The sequence below is a fragment of the Elephas maximus genome, chromosome 13, assembly GCF_024166365.1.
Source record: "Elephas maximus indicus isolate mEleMax1 chromosome 13, mEleMax1 primary haplotype, whole genome shotgun sequence".
Taxonomy (NCBI): domain Eukaryota; kingdom Metazoa; phylum Chordata; class Mammalia; order Proboscidea; family Elephantidae; genus Elephas; species Elephas maximus.
The window spans coordinates 49039833-49060845 of record NC_064831.1 but is presented as its reverse complement, the minus strand read 5'-3'; the positions used below and the strand labels follow the sequence as shown (position 1 = coordinate 49060845).

Genomic DNA, 21013 nt, shown 5'->3' with positions numbered 1-21013 from the left:
AATGGTTGGCCCATGTTGTTAGGTGCCGTAGAGTCAGTCACCTGTGTACAACAGAACGAAACACTGCCCAGTCCTGCGCCATCCTCACAACCCTTGTTATGCTTGAGCCCATTGTGGCAGCCACTGTGTCAGTCCATCTCATCGATGGTCTTCCTCTTTTTCGCTGACCCTCTGCCTTACCAAGTGTGATATCCTTGTTCTTCTCCAGGGACTGGTCCGTCCTGATAACATCCAAAGTACGTTTCGTTGAAGTATAATTTGATTTTCCTGTAAGTAAACTAAAGCAAGTGAAATTCACTTTGGAGTGTATGTAATAAAGGTAGTTTGTCCTTATGCTGAGGGCTGCCATTTTGAAGATAATATCTTTAAATTGAGTTAATTATCCACTCCTTGACAGAACAATGTTTTTTAAGTTGGTCATAGTAAGATATAGTGGGAAGAATTTGGGACTTCAAATGAGAAGGCCACAGCTTTCGCTTCTGACAACACCGTCTGCTGGCTTTGGACCTGAGGAAGCTGTTTAACCTCATGCTCATTTGTGAAATTATGCGTCCCATGTACCATAGGGTGCTTGGAAAAATCAGTTGGTTTTTTTTTTTTTTTTTTTTAATACATGCTTTGCAAATCATAGTTTGTAGTTATAAGGGGCAAATAGTTTTTGCGCATGATCCAAAGGAGTTCCCCCAAAAGCTCTGTTCTATAGATTGTTTCTTGATGTTTGTGTTTGAGGAAAACAAAAAAAAAAAAACCAAACCTGTTGCTGTCGAGTTGATTCCGACTCATAGCGACCCTATAGGACAGAGTAGAACTGCCCCATAGGCTTCCAAGGAGGGGGTCCTATATTTTTTAAAAGGCTTATTATTTCCTAAAAGGTAGCAACTTTAAAGTTTTTGTGTTTTAGAACATACTCTCAATGAGGTAGAAGAGTTCAGTAAGCTCTGTCCCATCCAGTACTGTTCTTTTTCAGGAAAGGAATATCTCTATAGTTTTTTCTTTATTGTTGTTGCTAGGTGTCTTTGAGTCAGTTCTGAATCATAGTAACCCTACGTACAACGGAACGAAACTCTGCCGGTCTTGCGCCATCCTCACAATCATTGTTATGCTTGAGCCCATTGTTGCAGCCACTGTCTCTGTCCATCTTGTTGAGGGTCTTCCTTTTTTCCACTGACCTTCTACTTTACCAAGCGTGATGTCCTTCTCCAGGGACTGGTCCCTCCTGATAACATGTCCAAAGTACGTGAGATGAAGTCTCAACATCCTCTCTTCAAAAGAGCACTCTGGCTGTACTTCTTCCAAGACAGACTTGGCAGTCCATGGTACATTCATAATTCGTTGCCAACACCACAACTCAAATGCATCAGTTGCTGTTCTATCTCCCTTATTCATTATCCAACTTTCACATGTATATGAGGTGACTGAAAATATCCTGGTTGGGTCAGGGGTACCTGGGTCCTCAAAATGACATCTTTGCTCTTCAATACTTTGAAGAGATCTTTTGCAGTGGATTTTCCCAGTGCAGTACTCCTTTTGATTTCTCGACTGTGGCTTCCGTGGGCGTTGATTGGGACCTTAGTAAAATGGAAATCCTTGATGAACAGAAGACCTGTTCATCCTAAAGCATTTATTACTACATAAAAGAAGTGAATGAAAGGATGTGGTAAATGCTTTAGGATGAACAGGCCTTTTTGGCATTGCCCTTGTAGTAAGTTCTCACTTTAGACTTTAGGGTAAAACAGAGGGTTTTTTTTTTTTTTTTTTTAATTGTGGTAAAATTTATGTAATGAAACATTTTCATTCAGCAATGTTTGGATGTACAGTTTGGTAACGTTAGTTTTATTCCCCACTTTGTGCAGCCATCAGCACAGTCAGATAAGCTTTTTTAATGTGCGGAATCCTTATATACAACTTGAATTTGGTGGTAAAAAGGATGATGGCAATAATTATAAAATTAGGGAGATACAAAAGGCTTTATCTAGGCAGGTCATAGGAAACCACAAATGTGTGTTTTCCTTAAAATTCAAAAACATTCTAAGTAGGAAGCAGACTACACTAAACTGTCTTCTTGGTCCTATCTTACAGTCTTTTCTCATTTGATGCTCAAAATCCCTTGAGGATTTTCATTTCCTCCTATAAAATCTCTGCTGTTAGTATTTTCACATGCCTGCAAGACCCAGCGTCTTGTTTCCATGTTCCCCGCTCATCCCCAGAGAGGGTTAAATAAAATGGGTTTGAACTGGGAGTGGGTGGAAGATGGGCTGGGGAGTAAACTAGGGGAAGTGTAACTTCAGCGAGCCGGGCAGAATCCTCTCCACCTTCTGGGGTAGTGCCTGTTACAGGCAAATGGGAAAAACAAAGAAAGTTGCTTAGGTGGCCTTAGGGAAAAGCATCACATTTCAAAAGAAACAAATGTTTCTTTTTAAATGCTAAAGTTCCAGCATCCTTGTTTTTATGAGCATTTCTGGTACATTGCGGATTGTTATGTAGGTTTGTATGGAGTAGTCTGAAAACATACTAGACTTTCAGACCCAGTCAGGTGTTTACGCTTTGGAAGCTGAGGGTGTGGCAGGAGAGGCCTGTAGTCTGTCGGGCAGCATTTACTGGTTCTCAGCCTGGAGTAGTTCCTTCTTGCCTTGTCAGCTGCTGCAGTCTTTGTGTTAAGTACCCAGCACTCTTTAGGCTTTTGGAGAAATACAAGGCAAGAATAAAAGTAGTCACCAGTGCTTAAGGAATTTCTTCTCTATGTGGGAAACCGAGATGTATTTGAAACAACTAGAGTTTTCGGGCAATATATAATCAAGTAATGGATTGTAAGGTGTAGATTAGAGGGGTAATTTTGTTTCAGAGAAAGATCATTGAAGAGGAGAACTTAGAGAAGGCTTTTTGGGGTATATGGGTCTTGAATTTAGCGATCAGGTGTCCGGTTATATATACAGGTAGTAGAATACCATTGAAAGGTGCTGCTTTTTCAGGGAGAATTGAAGATAGAGAAATGGAGTGGTATAGAGAAAAAGGTGCCATGTGTGCTAAGTCAGTTAAGATGATGGGTTCATGTGTAGGACTGGTGATTTGCACAGCTTACTTCAGTGGTGTGACGTGGTTACTAAAGCTGTCTGTCTGGGACAGCTGTGACCAGGCTGTTCATGGGCTGGTGGCATTAGCTTTGCCAGATGATTTGCTTATGGAGAGTGATACCACAGGGGAAGCGTCTCTGTTTCTGAATGGTTTTGATCGTAAAGTTCTATTGGTTGTTAGCCCATTTTCCTTCTTTCGCAGGTAAAAAACCAGAAGCAGATGAGTTGAGTGGAGATGCTCCTGTGGAAGATGATGCTTTTGCCAAGGTAAAGTGTTCATTACTTAGGTTAAGGTGTTGGGGCCTGGTGATCTCCATGATGAATTTCATGGGTTTTACTTCAACAGTAGATACGGAAGTACCTATGTAGGTAAAATCTCATTAACTCTCATAATTGAGAAATGGAATAAATAACTTTATCTTTAGTTAAATCAGACATAAAGCTAAAAGTAATGCTCTCTCCAGACCTTTAGGTAGAAGCCTGAGACATAGGGGGCAGGGGAATAGGTAGAAGACAATCGATAAGGGTAGTTCCTGGACAAGGCTGTTGGTAAATGGATCAGTTGCATTGCATTTAGCTTTGGTGTACAATACACAGAACCTAGACGAATGTTGTCCTCAAAATGGGGAGAGAAATTTGGTGCTAGGTTGCTGCTTGGCTAAGATCAAATTAAAGTGTTTTGCCTTTTAAAGATAACTAAGCCAGGTCTTTTTTTTTTTTTTTTGTAAAGAAGGAACATTCTTTAAAACTGGCCAGCCAGAAAAATTAGTGTGTAATTTTAATTCAGGTCATGGCATTTCTAGAGGGTTAAGATATAGAATGAGTTATTTTTAATTATAGCTGGTTTTTTTGTTTGTTTTGGTTTTATTTTAATGAAAAGTGATCTACTTAAATGATCTTTAGAACTTAAGTATTATGGCATTTGCAGGAATTATTTAATGAGCATCGTTTCTCTTAAAGTATGTGTATTTATACCCTTACGTATTCCGTTCTGTCTCCACCAAAAAACAAAACAAAACATTGCTCTCCAGTCAATTCTGACCCATAGCAACCCTATAGGACAGAGTAGAACTGCCCCATAGGGTTTCCAAGGCTATGATCTTTACGAAATCAAACTGCTGCATTTTTCTTCCACAGAGCAGCTGGTGGGTTCAAACCACTGATATTTTAGTCAGCAGCTGAGCACTTTAACCACTGTGCCACAAAGGCTCCTTGTTCTTTGTCCAGTTAGTCCATATTGTGATAACATCTCTGAAGGTTTGTGAGCTTCACCATGGAGTCGACTCATGTCCACTCTCCCAGCTCCTGCCTCTCCTCCCTGTCCGCCTGCCCCACCTCACCCCCACAGCCACACTACACACCTCACACACTGCACCTTGCACTTCCAGGCAGGCATGGAGAGAGAGGTGTTTGGTGGAGGAGTTCACTCTGGAATGAGTAATTTTTAGAACTGTTTACCCATGGATCTGTTGAAATTAATGATTGCATGCCTATAATCAGCTTTTGTCTGAGCCTTTGTAATAAACTTTGAGTTTAGTATTCTGTTATCCTGTGCTATGCCTTCTCTTAGGTTTGTTTCTTCGTCCTTTTCTCCAGTTATCTCCACTAGTAAGAATATGATTAGGCAAAAATTATCTACAAGCTGGGAAAACATGGCGGCTTAATTAAAAAAACCTGATAAGTGTCAGGTGTCTACGTTTCTTTCAGCTCTTCAGTCAGTAAAACGTTACCAGGATATACACTCCACTAAAACACAGTAATGCTGTCTCTTCAGTGTGTCCTAGAAGACAGACACTTCGTATTCAAGGAACAGCTAGCTGGTCACGGTGTCTAGAAGAGCCTTTAAAGAAAAGTCTTATTTAAATAAATCTGCTCTCTTATTCATTTTCTTCTTTATATTTGTTTTTCCACTTTGGAAATACCAGCACACATGATACATTTGATGAAAACAAAGTGAATGTATTTTCCTTGTTTCCCAAGATGGCTGATTTGGGGATCTGTACAGAAGTGGTGGATCAACTTCACCTATTGTTTAGATATCTGGATAGCAGAGGAATTGCTTCCATTACTAAGTGAGAAGAGTGGTCAAAGTTGGCAATTCACAATAGGTGAATTTGTCCTTGCTGATACCCCTAGGTTTTGTTTTTTCGTTTTTACATCTATTCTATTTTACAACTTCCTGTTCCACCTTCAACATATAGCATTCCCCTGGTCCTACTGTGGTGAGGTTGGTGACACCTGCCTTCCCAGAGATGCCGCCCTCCTCTAGCACTCCACACTCTTCCTCTGTGCCCACCTCCCTCAGCAGAAATGCCGGGTCTTCAGTGCGGTTCAGCTGTGAATAATTAATAGTCATGCCCTTGCCCTTTTCTCTTTTTAAACTCAAAGACCTTTTCTTAAGTCTGCTAGATTTAAGATTAGGAAGGAAGGAATGTTTGTTGCTTTCAACCCTTTTTCTGCAGTTAAAGAGGGAGCTAAGCAGATTGCCATTCTGCTTTGTTTCCACTAAAGTAACATGTATCCATAAATTCTGAGAGGCAAATAGACCTTCCTTTCCAAATCCAATCCCAACCAATGTTCTCCTGCCTCATTGGCATTGTGGCACAGTAGTAGATTTTAAACTAAATAAATTTGAATTAATTTTTTGTAAATTTTTCAAGAACCGACATCAATGTGATAGTTGGGAATTCCTTATTATTAATAAGAAATGAATTTTGTGTTATAATAGCTAAGACTCCCAGGGTCTTTGAAGTTAAATTATGGCCCATGGAGAAATGAAGTCATTTCTTTGAAGCCATGTCTTCACAGCACCTAGAAGGTGGCTTGGTGAATACTGAATACCTGGCACTTGGAGCGGACCCAGCAGCAGCAGTTCAGTTACATGTGTTTCAGTGTGAGAGATCGAGAAACTCAGATGCGTGGTTCAGTGACCTTTGTGTTAGGCCCAGTGAATGTGTAAGGTAACAAAATTATTGAACTTCAGCTGTGGGGGTAATAGCAAAGTATGATGAAATTTAAAACATTTTGACATGTAAATTACCAGAAGTTAGCGGATAGCCTACACTGCTTTGCCGCCAGCTGTATCAAATTTTCTTACCATTAAAAGGACTGCGAATTGGAGAATCAAGAGGCACGTGAACAAGAAGGAAGTGATGAGTTAAAGGACTCCGAAGAGTTTGGAGAAAATGAAGAAGAAAATGTGCATTCCAAGGAGTTACTTTCTGCAGAAGAGAACAGGATTCCTCCCGAATTCATAGAGGCAGAAGCAGTAGAAGATCTAGAAAAAGAGGACATCGAAAGTCAGGTCTTTAGCCAGTTTTTTAAAACATGGCCCAGATAAATTAAGTTTTTAAATAAGTATTTTTTCTAGTTCAATTTGGAAGCCTCCAAATTTAAAAAATGACTTTGTAAAGTTATTTGTAAAGCACCCAGAATCTTACCACCTAAAGTGACCTTTCTAATTTTTGCTTATTGTCTTCCACTGTATATATTTTTCCATGGTGGTTAGCCGTAAGTTGCTATTTATTCTATATTCTGTTTTCACATAGCCTATCATGGTGGCTTCACAATCTCTGAGTAATAACTTACACATAATTTCTTAGACTGTTTTCTGTGTGCCTAATAGCCGCTTCTTTAATTTTAAGGTTTTTCTTACCCCATTGTGAACTAGTGTACCAGTTTCACTCTGACCCTGCCAGTGTTACCTGGTGGTAGCTCCCCATCCTACCCCATCCCACCCACCCCCACTTTAGTAGGTGTAAGCAGTTACATTAATTCGCATTTCTTTGGTTATTATCGAGAGTGGGGAGATTACCTATTAAAGTTTAATTTTAAAGCATATAATTTTTCTGATATTTTCTTTGACTAAAATAGACCCTTTGCCCTCTTTTGGAGGACTAGTACATCTTAAGAAAACCAGTGGAATAAGGAGTCAGCATCAGTGCTGTTAGTACGTATGCTTAAAACACTTCTACCTAACGTAATTAATGAAGGGGTCAAGAAAGATAGTTTGCTAATTCTTAGGTTGGTGTTAAGACTGTGGTCTGGATTATTCATCATTGATTTAGTGCCCACAGACCCTGTGCAGAACATGAAGCAAACCACAGTCAGGTAGAAACATAAAAGCATTGATATTGCACAGAGAATTTGTAAAGCAATGCTGTTGTGTACCCTTTTACTTAGGAAGTTGGAGCTCAAGGAGGTGAAGATGACACCTTTCTAACAGCCCAAGTAAGTTTACATTGAGTTTTATGGATGTCATTGTGGGGGGAGGGCTTAGAAAGGAATCTTAGTTTGACTTCATTGTTCTTTAATAAAACTGCCTTAAATACTTATGTGGTGTGTACAGGCTACTTAGACTGCTGGGAGCTAAAATGTCTGTTGCTGCAAAGGTAATTGGAAGTTATTAAAATGAGGTTCCTATCATTTCCAGAATAAAATAAAAACAGCCTATTTTTTCTATAAAATATAATTCTTGATTATCAATCATTTACATTCTCTTCGCTTTTTTTGTTTGTGGTCGAAAATAAATAATTTAAAAGTACTAATAACCTTTTCAAAGCTTTGTTTAAAATTTTTGATAATTTAATGCTCCTAGGGTGGGTATAGTATAAAAATGATAAAAATCTCTATTCTAGAAATTTAGTTGCTGTGTTGGGGCATGTGTGTGTAGAAATGACTGTTCACCAATATGTGTGATAAAATGTTTTTTGGTATATGTTGTATCACATATCAAGTAGTATACATTTTAAAGCATGGCTTACTGATACAGACATTTATAGTTCAATTTCTGCAGCATTCTGCTTTTTAAAAAAATTATTCTCTTTTTCTCATATTTGTAACCAAGAACTCCTTGTCATTTGCCTATAATTATTTCAAAATGAAAAGTTAAAACATTCAGTCTAATTTTAAAGTATTTAAAATATTTACGTGGTTCCAGAGTCAGAGATACAAGACAATATTTAAAAAAGTCTCTTCCACCCTGTTCCCTGCCATCCCCTAGTGGTAACCTTTTTAAAATTCCATGATTTATCTTTCCATTGAAAAATGGGTAAATAGACAACATTTATATAGGGATGTATCTATTTAAAGCTTTGACTTGAAGCTTAAATCTTAGTCTTTAGGCTTCAGCCTCTAGGCAGTTTATTATATTCAAATTGTGCTTTCCACTAGTTAATTTAATTCAAACGTGACTTTGGGTAGATTCTCTTAGTCACTCTCAGTGTCTCAGAAGTGAACGTTAGAATTCCTATTGGCTGGACTGAGGTGAGGATTAAGCATACATCCTGGTAGGAGTACACATGCAGTAAGTGGCTATTTGTAGCATTGTTTTACCAGCTTTAAGGTACCAGTTACTATTTGAGATTTTTTTCTGTACATTTTTCTTTACTGTGTTCTAAATTGCCAAAGCATTAATTCTTTAAAATCTCCTCTAATCCAGAGAATCTCTTCAGTGTTCTATGATGATACCGTGTACGTTCCTTACTCTGCTTGCCTTTGTCCCTGACATCACACTAACTTGAAGACCCTTACCTTTATCTGTCATATGGAGCCGGTATACCTCTTAAAGCCAGGATGACTCCATGTCTTCTGTAAAGCTCTGATACCTCTCTTTTCCAGTGACTTAGTGTTCACAGCGTACTTTTTACATCTATTACTTAGTGTTTGACATAGCCTGTACAGCTCACACACTATCCCTATTTTATAAGTGAGATGCACCTAAGTGGATGACATACCACAGAGTGAAAGTGCTTAAGGGGTAAGAAACCTTGGTCTCATGATGACTAGTCTGGTATTCTTTTCACTAAATAATCCCACACTAGTAAATGTTGTTTCCTGAATTCCACTGTATTTACACAGTGCTGCAATTAAGCCCTCCAGAGACAAAAACAAGCAGTTGGTTCAGTCCCACCAGCTAAAGACAGCAGTGCCTCATACTACGTTCATTCAGGAAATTCATTCAACATTTATTGAGTGCTTGTGTGCTGGGCATTGTACTTGCCACTGTTTAGCGTATTGCCATATACAAAGCAGGCAGTTGGTGGATTAAGGTGGTTTTGAAGATTTATTTTAAACCAATCAGGCTGAATACAGTGTTTATATACAAGTCCGGGGAAAAGAGGCCTTGCAGAAGAGGCCTTCTTTCTTCGCATGTATACGTGTACATATATCACGGGATTGACCTAGGGGCAGGAGGTAGAGTGGGTATCTGTGGTAAACATCTGGTTAACTGGAAAATAAGCCTCAGGTTTGTCTTAGCTTCTTACTAGTCATTGTTCCTCCTAGGATGGGAAAAAAAAAGAGTAGCTTTTATATGAATTGGCATTTCACTAAGAGTTACAGATTCCACTACAAAGATAAACATCGTGAATAGTGTACCTACTTCGTAGATATTATTTGCTTTATTTTCCTACGTGGAAAAGATTTTTCAAGATGAACTTGAAAAGTGCTTAATTTAAAAGGATGCTTTACTTTTAACTTCTTAAATTAGTTATTAATTTAAGAGGCTATTGTTATTTATTTACATGCCACATTCTAAAAATCTGTTTTAATGGTGGGGAAACGATTTTCAAATAAGGTGCATATCGTATGTGTGCATGTATATAGTTTAGATGGGAGAAATTTCCCTTTGTCTTTATTGTATTTCTTGGTTCGTTTCTTTATTGCAAGAGTATTCAGGTTTAACCTTGGTAGTGCTATGTTTACTGCACATGAAAACCAGTTGCTGTCAAGTCAGTTCTGTCTCATGGCGACCCCATGTGTATCAGAGTGGAGCTGTGCTCCTTAGGGTTTCCAGTGGCTGGTATTTCAGAAGTAGATCGCTAGGCCTTTCTTCTGAGGCGCCTCTGGGTTACAACCTCTTAGTAAAACCAGCTTTTCAGCTGGTGAGACAAGCATATGTTGTATGGGGCTTATCTTTTCTACTCACCCAAGTTGTTTTTATGCTTCAGCCCCACCATTGCAGTTAATTTTGTTTCCTAGAAGCTGGGTCAGCCCCTTTCCCTAGGGACAATTTGGTATGTGTAATAAAGCTAGCATAACCACTACTTTGAGGAACTTTAGTAATGAATGATTAGGCTGAATACCCGAAAACTCTTGAGCAAAATAAGGCAAACCTTAACCAGTTATTGTACCAGCTGGGACTAACATTTCTAATTATCAGGACTACAGTGGAAAGGATTTTGATTTTTACATTGTAGTATTTTTTTTAACTTTTTCAGTAGCAAATCATTTGGGTGTTTTTTTCCTTAAACTTATCAATGTTACATTTCTAAAAGAATACTTTGAAAGTAGGGTGCTGCTGGCATCATAGGTAGATAAAGGAGAGGCAAGTTGTGTTCTCAAGCTCATTTGCTCTCCTTTTAAGTAAAAGTTTACAGTGTCCCAGTTTATGTGTCCTACCAAGATAAATTATGAAGCTTCAGAGAGTTTGGAAGAAAAAGATTTCCTGATACTCTGAGCATTACTCGTTCTTCCCCTGCTGCTGCTGCTGCTGCTGCTGCCTGCCACCGACCCACAGTAAAGCACAGTTTCCTTTCCACGTGTCCTAGAGAGGAAGGTGATGATTCAAACACAATTCCAGTGCAATAATTTATTAATTAAGAGATTCTTTGAGTACAGTATAAGGGGCTTAGATATGTAAGAATAGGGTTTACATTGTCTTCAATCAGTGATTCACTTTGGGCCATTTTTCTTCCTTGTGGCTTAGTTTTTCTATAGTTTTTTTTTTATTATTGTTTTGTTACTTCAGTGTGTTCAACAATCGGTCCTTGTCTAATCGGACATTTATACATCAACTTAAAGTCAACGAGTCATTTCAAATGATTTTTTAGAAATATGATAGCCGTCCAAATGAATTTTGAGTACAGGGTAAAATATTTGACATTTTAAAGGAATGTGTGCTTTTGTAGCCATTTAAAATTGTACTGTAAGATAAATATGCCATTTAAAGTATTGCTTAGAGTCACATTTTTCTTTGAATCTTCTGGGCTGTCACTCTAAGGCAGTAGTTCTCAAAGTGTAGTCCTTGGGCAGCAGCGTTAGTATCGCCTGGAAATTTGTCAGGCCGGACTCCAGGCCTCCTGACAGAAAGAGCATTCTGTGTCCTTACAAGCCCTCCAGGGGATTCTGATGGCTGCTCATGTTTGAGAACCACCTTGACATAGAGCATTTTATTTGTACTTAGCCTTCATTTGAAGTTATAATAAAAATATTCCTTAAAAAATTTTTCAGTTACTCAGATTATAACACACATTACTTTGCTTATTTTTCATGGTTTCGTGTTTGGGAAAATGTTGGGTCTCTTTTGGTGTGGTTATTTCAGTGAGCTTTGCAGTATTTGCTTGGTATGGCACATTCTTAATTTTAGATTAGTGAAGGTATCAAATATTTTAAAATCAAAATCAATTTTTTCATATGTGGGTTACTTGTTTTAAAAGTGGCTGACCATCAGTGCATATGTAGCAACTATGAATTCATTTTTAATGGATAAAAAGAATGAAAAATTTGAAACTTACAGGCATCCTTCTCGCTTTTGAGGTGCCTAAGAAGCGAGTGTTGGCATTCAAGCCATTAACAGCGTATGTCTACAGGCTGGTACTCTCTTAAGTAATATGGTCTAAGAGTACCTTTAAGTCACGTGAAATGATCAGGTCATTCTTTTTATTGGCAGCTCTTTGATATGAGTAAGACTTGGGTCCTGTTCATTGGCTGATTTGCCTGTTTCTTGTCTAAAATGGCATACACCAGGCATGTGCCCCATCTTGCTAAATGGGCTCTGGTTCTGATGGGAATATCCTATGTATTTGTTAGTGATAAGTATTACTGATTAGCATTATTGAATTATCTACCAACATGACTGAATCTGTACTATTACTAAAGTCCAATTTTGTATGAATTCATTTTACATTTGATTATTCTTTGAATTTCAGGATGGTGAGGAAGAAGAAAATGAGAAAGGTATGTTTGATGCTAAGTAGAGTTTAAAAATTACTGACATTTGGAAAAATAGTAAACCATGTCAAAATAAAGTATTCCTTATTTGAAATCTAATTTTTGAAATAGGTTTACTTTCAAATTTATCAATTTAGTGAATTAAGTTAACATCTTGATTTTAATTTTCAATTAGTTTTAATTTTTTTTGAACACTTGTATGTTCTAACTTAGTACATATCAGTTACTGTAGTGGACAGCATCATTTTTTTAGTTAAGCCAATTTTAACTTTGTTTTTTAAATAATGTCTAGCAAACGGTAAGTTGATCACATGTTTAAGACTGACACTGCAGTAACTCATACGTGCTTATTGGAGTCCTAGTGTGTGATGGATAATGAATTTTACAACTAGTCCTAAAAATGGTGGACCACCAGGAAGCTGACATTTTGTCTGCTGCTTAGAGAAACTTCCATGCAGAATCTTCTGCAAGTTTTCATAGCTTAGGGAGCTGTCCTCCAGTGCAGTTACAGGGACGACAGGAGCAATGCCTGTGGTCAGTGTGAGGTTGTGAAGAGGTTTTGGACCGAAGTCAAAGGATCCCGCCTCCTTTGGACTAGAAAGGATGTGGAGCAGGGTTTTAAGCAAGGGAGAATACAAAGCCTAGAAGCAATGCTGAAGTAAAGCTACTGACTGAAAATCACACATGCCTGAAACCTTTCTATTTTGGGGGAATGCAAGACATCTTTGCAAATGGTAACTGTGGGACTGACTGGACCAGGTGAAGACTGGACATAACTGATTTCCTGAACATCTGGAGCAGGCCATCTTTGGAGCCTTCTGTAGCAGTTTTCTGTATGATTCTGGACTACCCAAGAATTGAATAAGAAGAGTTGAAGAGATGGGGCCCTGAAATACTTTGAAGACTGATTGATAGCCTCAGACTGTGACCTTTCAAGAAGTCACCATGGGAGTTCTGAAGGTCACAAGGGTTAAACCCCCAGATGTTTCGAACATTAACAAACCTGCACATTTGTCACTCTCCCATGGAGGAAAAATCTCCCACATGCCATTAACATATAACCAGAAACGAAGACGTGGTATTGTCAGGATGGAGCCACGTTCTCACTGTTGTTGTTTGGTATTTGTATGTAGAAATCATTTTCCCCATGAAGAATAAGTGATCCTGGGTAAAGGATTGTTTATGTTAGTAATACCCTTGTGTTTTTTTTTTTTTTTTTCCTCCTAACGTTCCATCAGTGCTAATAACTGGCTTTATATTTTCTAGGTCCTATTTTAGCATATGAATATGAAATTGTTTAAACTTCTTGTTTTGCCATATTTATTCCTGTTAAATCCTCTTAGATATAGCAGGTTCTGGTGATGATACACAAGAAGTATCTAAACCTCTTCCTTCAGAAGGGAACCTAGCTGAGGCTGATCACACAGCTCATGAAGAGATGGAAGCTAATGCGACTGTGAAAGAAGCTGAGGATGACAACATCTCGGTCACAATCCAGGCTGAAGATGCCATCACTCTGGATTTTGATGGTGATGACCTCCTAGAAACAGGTAAAAATGTGAAAATTACAGATTCTGAAGCAAGTAAGCCAAAAGACGGGCAGGACGTCATTGCACAGAGCCCGGAGAAGGAAAACAAGGATTATGAGGTGAATGCGAACCATAAAGATGGTAAGAAGGAAGACTTCGTGAAGGGTGATCCTGTCGAGAAGGAAGCCAGAGAAGGTTCTAAGAAAGCAGAATCTGGAGACAAAGAAAAGGATACTTTGAAGAAAGGGCCCTCGTCTACTGGGGCCTCTGGTCAAGCAAAGAGGTTTGTTTTTCTATGTCAGTTCTTTACGATACTGAATTCCAGCATTCAATAAGATCACTCTACATTAAGGGGGTGGCTTCAAGACCATGTACAGTAATTAGTATCTTATGATCCTGCCTGTAATATTTTTGACCGTCATAAGTTACTTAAAAAAATTTTCAAGATCTTCGTAATTTGCAGTGTGTCCTACCGATTGCATTGTCGAATTGTCAGCATATATTTGGGTTTTTTTTTTTTTTTTTTTTTTTTGGTTTTTTTTTTTTTTTTTCAAATTGACAATTTTTTGTTTTATTTTTAAAAATCCTTGTGGTGATGGTTAATGAACAACTATCAGTTCTAAGAACACAAAATGAAGTCAAGTCCCAGTCCTGAAATCTGGAGAAGATGGCCATATATCCACTGAATAGAATTGTCAGAAAATCTAGATCTTCAGGCATCTTGGGGAGAATCAGTGCAAGAACCCTAAGGGAGTCGTTTGTTCCAATAACCTAATCTAGGCCTTTGGAGTTGTTAATGTGTATAAATGGTTCTAGTTTGAAGTATAGTCGATATCAAACTGTTCAGTTTTTGTTTTTGTTTTCAATTTTCTTCTGGTGATTTGCTTCTTTAGCTCTTCAAAGGAATCTAAAGAGAGCAAGACATCATCCAGAGATGACAAAGGTAATGGGTTGTTTTTCTGCTTATTTCAGTGGTAACATTTCATAGTTTCATTAAAAAGTAATGATTTCCTGGTGTTTCCTTTGACGTGTAGACCTTAAAAGTTTGGTTGACAGGCTAAAAAGGATGGCCTTTTCTGTTAACTATGGAGTTAATTAGATTACTGTAATTTCTGATGGTTTTTGAAGCATTACCCTTTAATTAATTTGTAAACTGCCCAACAGAAAAAAAAAAACCAACCCGTTGCCGTTGGGTCGATTCCAACTCATAGCGACCCTATAGGACAGAGTAAAAGTGCTCTACAGGGTTTCCAAGGAGTGCCTGGTGGATTTGAACTGCCAAAGTTTTGGCTAGCCGCTGTAGCATTTTACCACTGCGCCACCAGGGTTTCCATTGGTAAACTAGCCTATGCTAAAAATCCATTTGCGGGGAACACTTACCTATTGTGTTCCAAGCAAGTGTATTGAATAATATAGTAGAAATTTTATTTTCTGGCACTGTAATTTCAGAAGTTTTTTATCTTTAGTCGTAGCCATTTATAACCACTACACACCATCACAGCGTTTTCCGTGTTCTGTCTGATAGGAAACATGCTACAAATAATACATATGTATACTTGTGGAGTCTAGTATGTAAAAGAAAACCAGGCTCTAACATTATGTTTTACTTTTTCATTCCATAAATCGGCACAGTTCTGTTAATGTACCCAGTGTACACTATTTTAATTCTTCAGAATTTACTTCCTGATTTGACTTACTTTGTTTAAAGATGCAGTGTTTGATTATTCTTTGCTGTTGAGAAGTCTGGTTATCTGACGGCCAGGGACTGTAGTTTCATCTTGTATATATGTTCTATACTGGAAAAGTATCTTTTGGTTTCCAAAAAGGCATTTTAAGGGAAAAGCATACCGCTCAGGTACTGCAAAGTCTTAAAATATCTCTTGAGTCCTGAAAGGATTGTTATGTGTCTTTTATGATTTGTTAAGTATATTTCGTTGGTATATTTTAATTGTTCGTATTTTTAATAATTGATTGATTTGGCAGTTGACAAGTAATTTGCAATACCCACTTCCCTTACATTTGTGGGTAATTGGTAAGACACAATGGAATTATTATTGTTAATCTTTTAAATTCAGATCATTGTTAAATATTATCTTTTTTCTAGTATTAAAAGACATTATTTTTTTCTCCCTGTTTTGAAAAGTACCTGGGCTCAAATGTTACTGGCAACATAAAAAAGATACATAAACTTTAACCTTCTATAAAATAAAACAGATCCTTTGATAAATGTGTTTCCTAAGAATAGAAAAGCATCAACCACTAATATTTAAAATTTTTGAGTCAGGTGTGTGTTATCTCCCCTTAAGTTTACATTGTAGTTTTCAGCTCTTAACACCTTGGCTTATAATTTTTTAATGCATTGAGCATTTTACTCTTTGTACATACAATAACTTAAAATTATAAAAATTACTACTTTTAATTTGTTATATACCATTTTTCGTTAAGTGGGTTAAGAATTGTTTTCTAGCTTTCTAAATAAAGGCAAGTGAATAAAAATTCCCCTTTGATAGCAGCACATTTGAAGAAAGCCCTGAGTGCTGACTGATGAGCCTGTTTGCTAAGAAATGGCATCTAAATGTGCGTGAAACCCTGATTTGTGCGTGAAACAGTACAGGATGGTTTATGTAATGATTTACCTGTTTTGAAGGATTTCAAGATCCCTGATCTTCTCTCTTGTAATTGTTTTGTTTAAGAAGAATACTTTGTATTGAATCCAGAGTTATCTAACTACATATAATTCCCGTTTTCTCTTACCCTTTCTCTGCTAGAGAATGAAGATGAGATGGTTGGTTAGTCTTTGTTATTAACTGTCTAAATTATTGAAAACCGTTTATCCCTTACTCTGCTTAATCCCTCTTCCGCTATCCAATTTCTCAGCGTTTAAAGCCTACAACAGATGTAGATAATTAAGGCTGGGTGATCATTTCTAGATGACTGTGTCTGGGTTGGCTATACTCAGCGTAGTGGTAGAATATAAATTATGAAACTTAACAGCAAATGTCTAAGGCATGTAATTCTTTTTTTTTTTTTACCACCTTGACTAAAAACTCATGCAGTTAGAAGTGTACAGTTTGTCAAATTTGTGTCCAAATTAGTTGCGTTTTCTGTTAATGTGTTCGATTCTAATCATAGCAAATTCATATATTTTGATACAGTAGGGTAGTATGATTATACTCTCAAAATTGAAAGAAAGGATTATATAGTTCTGAAAGAATATGACCTTTATAATTTTGGAAAAAATTCTGATTAAGATACTTCAACATCTGATATTAAATCTGTTCTAGGAAGTTCAAGTAGTACTAGCGGTAGCAGTGGAAGCTCAACAAAAAATATCTGGGTTAGTGGACTTTCTTCTAATACCAAAGCAGCTGATTTGAAGAACCTCTTTGGCAAGTATGGAAAGGTATGTTCTTTTTACCTGTCTTTCTGATATCTGCATTTTAAACAAGGATGTCTATATATTTTTGAATACCTGAGTCTTATAATGATATTTCAGAGAAATTGTATTTAAAAAGATTTTGTATAAATATCTTCTGACTGCTTATTTCTCATAGGATTGTTAATAGGCATAAGCATTGATCTCTGGTAATGGTGAGTTTCATCATCTAATCTCATTCTGAGCCCTGAGGACCTTTTGTAATTCAAAGCTTATATTTTGAGCCCTTTTAAGGCAAGGACTGAGTCTCGTTCATCACATTCGTCTTGATTTTTTCCAGCCCCTAGTTTGGGGTCTGGCACACTGCTGAGGCTGATTTGGTCAGCCTGGGAAATCCAGGTAGACCTTTGATATGTGCTGTGAAGTGCCATGAAGGAAGACCTGGGTGCTAAGAGAGATAAAAGGGAGGCTTTCCCGTGGCTGGTTCATCAGGAAAAGCTTCTCTGACACTTAAGGAGACCCTGAAAGGAAGAGAAGAAGTGGTCAGAGAATATTAATCACTGTGGGATTGAATTCCAATTGATCTGTATCCCTTCGGGCACTCACTGCTTTCTGCTTGCATTTTAGTTTTTAATGTATATCATATTAGTCTGCTTTTTTGATGGTAGGGACATTTTCTACTACAGCTTTGTGTGCATGCAATAGGCTTTCAAATGTTTATTAAATTAACAATCGGTATTGGTAAATAAGCATTAACAAAAGTTTTTCTTGTTGTGTTTAGGAGGTTGTTTTTGTTTGTTTTTCTTTACTTGGAGCCATGGTGGCACAGCGGTAAAGAGCTCGGCTGCTAACCAAAAGGTCAGCAGTTGGAATCCACCAGCCGCTCCTTGGAGACCCTGTGGGGCAGTGAGCATTAGGTGCTCCCTGTGGAATCAGAGACAGGACAGTGAGAGTTACAGGCTCATGGCTGGTGGTAGCCTAGTGTTTCTTCGGTTTTCAATCCTGTGTCGTTAGAGATGCAGATGCAGTATTTTAATGTTAGTGTTTATTGAGATTAAAAGTCAATCAAGATACTTTCCACTTGGTGACAAAGCTTTGGGCTTAAAGTGTCAGTGCCGTGGAGCATGTTGGTCCTCCAGTGGCTTAGGTGAGAGCCTGTGGTTTCCAGCCCCACACTGTTGAACCTTCACAGATGACTGTCTGTGTCTGTCTGTCTGTCTCTTCCTGGCACTGTCTCTGTGCTCTTCTTTGTGGATCACCAGATTGTTCTCTCTCACTTTTCTTCCCACACTTACCCATCCCTGCGCTCTCTCAACCACCCATGTGGTGGGGGTAAAATATTGGTCATTTTTAAGACGGTGTATGCTCTCAAGTTTTAGGGTGTCTTTTTAAGGCTGCTTTTTATATGTAGCTGGTTCTTTACTCTTCTTTAAACTTTCTTATAAAGAGCCTTGTCACATCTGTAAGCAACCGAGAAACCAATCCTTATTTCTCCATTTGGAGATTTGGGGTGGGCCTGTAGTAGGGAAACGTTGGTCCACAAACAAGTGAGAAGACTATTCCTTTGCTTTCGTTAATGTACCATTACTTCACTGATGTGGCAAATTGTCTTTTGACCACATACTCGAAAAAGAACAAAAAGTTGATTAAATTGTTTCTTGAACATTTTACATTGTTCTTCCTGAATATTTAGTAAGTATTTATGGGCAAGTTAAGTGGTGATCACAAGAATATGAATTTGTCCTTTATCCTCAATTTCTATATCCTGGGCATATTCTTTAATTTGCATAGTCTTAGTTGTAAAGTTACATCTATTTAGAAGTGTGTGTAGATATAAAATTACAAAACTCTGTAAAATCTCATCGTACAGGTTCTGAGTGCAAAGGTAGTTACAAACGCGCGAAGTCCTGGGGCAAAATGCTACGGTATCGTAACCATGTCATCTGGCACGGAAGTGTCCAGGTGTATTGCACACCTTCATCGCACTGAACTGCATGGGCAACTGATTTCTGTGGAAAAGGTCAGCTTGCTTAACTGTTTATAAAAGGGAGGGTTTTAAGATTTTCTGCCATCATCATACTTTCTATAATCATAAAAAATTAACTTTAAAACTTGAGGAGTTTTTTCTGGCTTATACCTTTCAGGTTAAAGGTGATCCTTCTAAGAAAGAATTAAAGAAAGAAAATGATGAAAAGAGTAGTTCAAGAAGTTCTGGGGACAAAACAAATATGAGCGAGAGAAGCAGCAAGTAAGGTCTTCCTTTCTGATAAATAAATTAAGGCTTTTTAAGTACATTGATGAGGGAGTTCTCATTCTGTTGTTTTCTTGTGTGGGGTGGTATGGTTAGGACACAAGCCTCTGTCAAAAAAGAAGATAAAAGGTCATCTGAGAAATCTGAAAAAAAAGAGAACAAGGATACTAAGAAAACAGAAGGTAAAGACGAGAAGAATGACAGTGGATCAAGTGGCCAGACTTCAGAATCTGTGAAAAAAAGTGAAGAAAAGAAGCGAATAAGTATGCCATGTATCTTTTCAATCCTTTTCTAATGCATTTTACTGCGTAAGTTTTATAGTGGAAGGGAAATCCTGAGATGCTCCTCCCGCTTACTGTTAAACGTTGTCGGGTGTCACTGTGCTGGAAAAGTAGGCCCCCTGAGAGACATCATATTTAACCTGTGTTCCCCAGCTAAGCTCTTGTTTTACCAGCAAATTTTGACTGACTAAAAATCTTCCTTGATTTCATAGCTATGTAAGGGAGGTAAGATCTTTTGGTATCATTGAAAGTATTTGTGTTAGCAGGTTGAACTATTTTTAAAAAACTCTTTGCATATAAGTTCTCATGGGTTTTTTTTTTTTTTTTTTTACTTACTGGTTTGTGACTATCTGACTCGTTAAAAAATTCAGCGTTTTTACATTCTATTTATTTTCTTTTTTGATGACACATTTTTCAGGCTTTTGTTTATCTAAAATGTTTTTGTCTCTTAGGTTCAAAGAGTCCAGGACATATGGTAATATTAGACCAAACTAAAGGAGATCATTCTAGATCATCAAGAAGAAGACATGAGAAAGTAAGTTTCTCGAGGGGGATGGTCCGTATTCTGCCTCCTTCCAGAAGAAGATGATTCAGAATCTTTGAAACCATCTTTGCATTCTTCCGTGCTAGAAAATCTAAGACGAGAGGAAATGTTACTAGACAGTTTAGCACTTCGAAAAACAAAAATAAAGCTGAACTTTTAATGGAAAACTCAAAATTGTTTTAATTTCTAGTCTAGTATATATATTTTTTCTATAGATTCATGGAAGGAGCAAGGAAAAGGAGAGAGCTTCCCTTGATAAAAAAAGGGACAAAGACTACAGAAGGAAAGAAATCTTGCCTTTTGAAAAGATGAAGGAACAAAGGTTGAGAGAACATTTAGTTCGTTTTGAAAGACTACGACGGGCAATGGAACTTCGAAGGTAGGAAAAGAATCTATTTATGTTTACATATAGGTACATAAGTTTGCACAGCATTTTATAGCTTATACAGTACTTTTCCATCTGTCTTCTCCACTTCAACAGTTTTGTAAAGATAGTAATACCTATAATATAATTTTTAAAAACTGAGGCCTGGAGAGGCTCAGTGACTTTTTCGCTACCACATGGCTGCAGCGTGGCAGGGTCTGGGCCTTGAGCCAAGTCTTCAACTGCAAGTCCAGCGCTCTGTCTTCTACTTCACCCAGAGCTGCTGCCATAAACATCCCTTTAAAGGAAGCAGGGGTTTTGTGATAAGGCAGCCCCAAAGTAGTTACAGTGTTCAGATACTGTGTTGAAATTTTAACACTTCGGCAAAAATTTATTCTCCTTTGAAAGAGAGCCCAAATGAAGCGAGATCTGCCCTGTGGGTCTTCCTGTGTACAGGCTGTATTCCTGTACAAGGTTTCTCTTTGAAACAAGTTCAAATCAAAACATTCTTATTTTTAGTGGAGATATTGCAACGGTTCATCGTGAGTGCCAGTTGACCTTCATATATCTCATTTTTTGATGCCACTTAAAGTATTTTCATGGATGTGGTTTATAATATAAACTTCCAAATATTAGTTTATCTTA

The 21013-nt window shown here is 37.7% G+C and overlaps 1 protein-coding gene across 3 annotated transcripts in view; it reads left to right on the top strand.

Annotated features, from left to right (window-relative positions):
* The window catches only part of SLTM (SAFB like transcription modulator), a 40570-nt gene that overhangs the window by 9666 nt on the left and 9891 nt on the right, over positions 1–21013 (top strand). The window contains exons 3-14 of one of the 3 annotated variants that reach the window (XM_049905951.1): positions 3274–3338; positions 6178–6375; positions 7254–7301; positions 12002–12029; positions 13421–13835; positions 14446–14495; positions 16837–16955; positions 18799–18948; positions 19073–19176; positions 19276–19442; positions 19913–19995; positions 20220–20383. In XM_049905951.1, the coding sequence (XP_049761908.1) occupies positions 3274–3338; positions 6178–6375; positions 7254–7301; positions 12002–12029; positions 13421–13835; positions 14446–14495; positions 16837–16955; positions 18799–18948; positions 19073–19176; positions 19276–19442; positions 19913–19995; positions 20220–20383 (1591 nt within the window). Of the gene's footprint in view, positions 1–3273; positions 3339–6177; positions 6376–7253; positions 7302–12001; positions 12030–13366; positions 13836–14445; positions 14496–16836; positions 16956–18798; positions 18949–19072; positions 19177–19275; positions 19443–19912; positions 19996–20219; positions 20384–21013 lie in introns of all 3 variants that reach the window. The other 2 variants (XM_049905949.1, XM_049905952.1) reach the window with 2 other exon arrangements.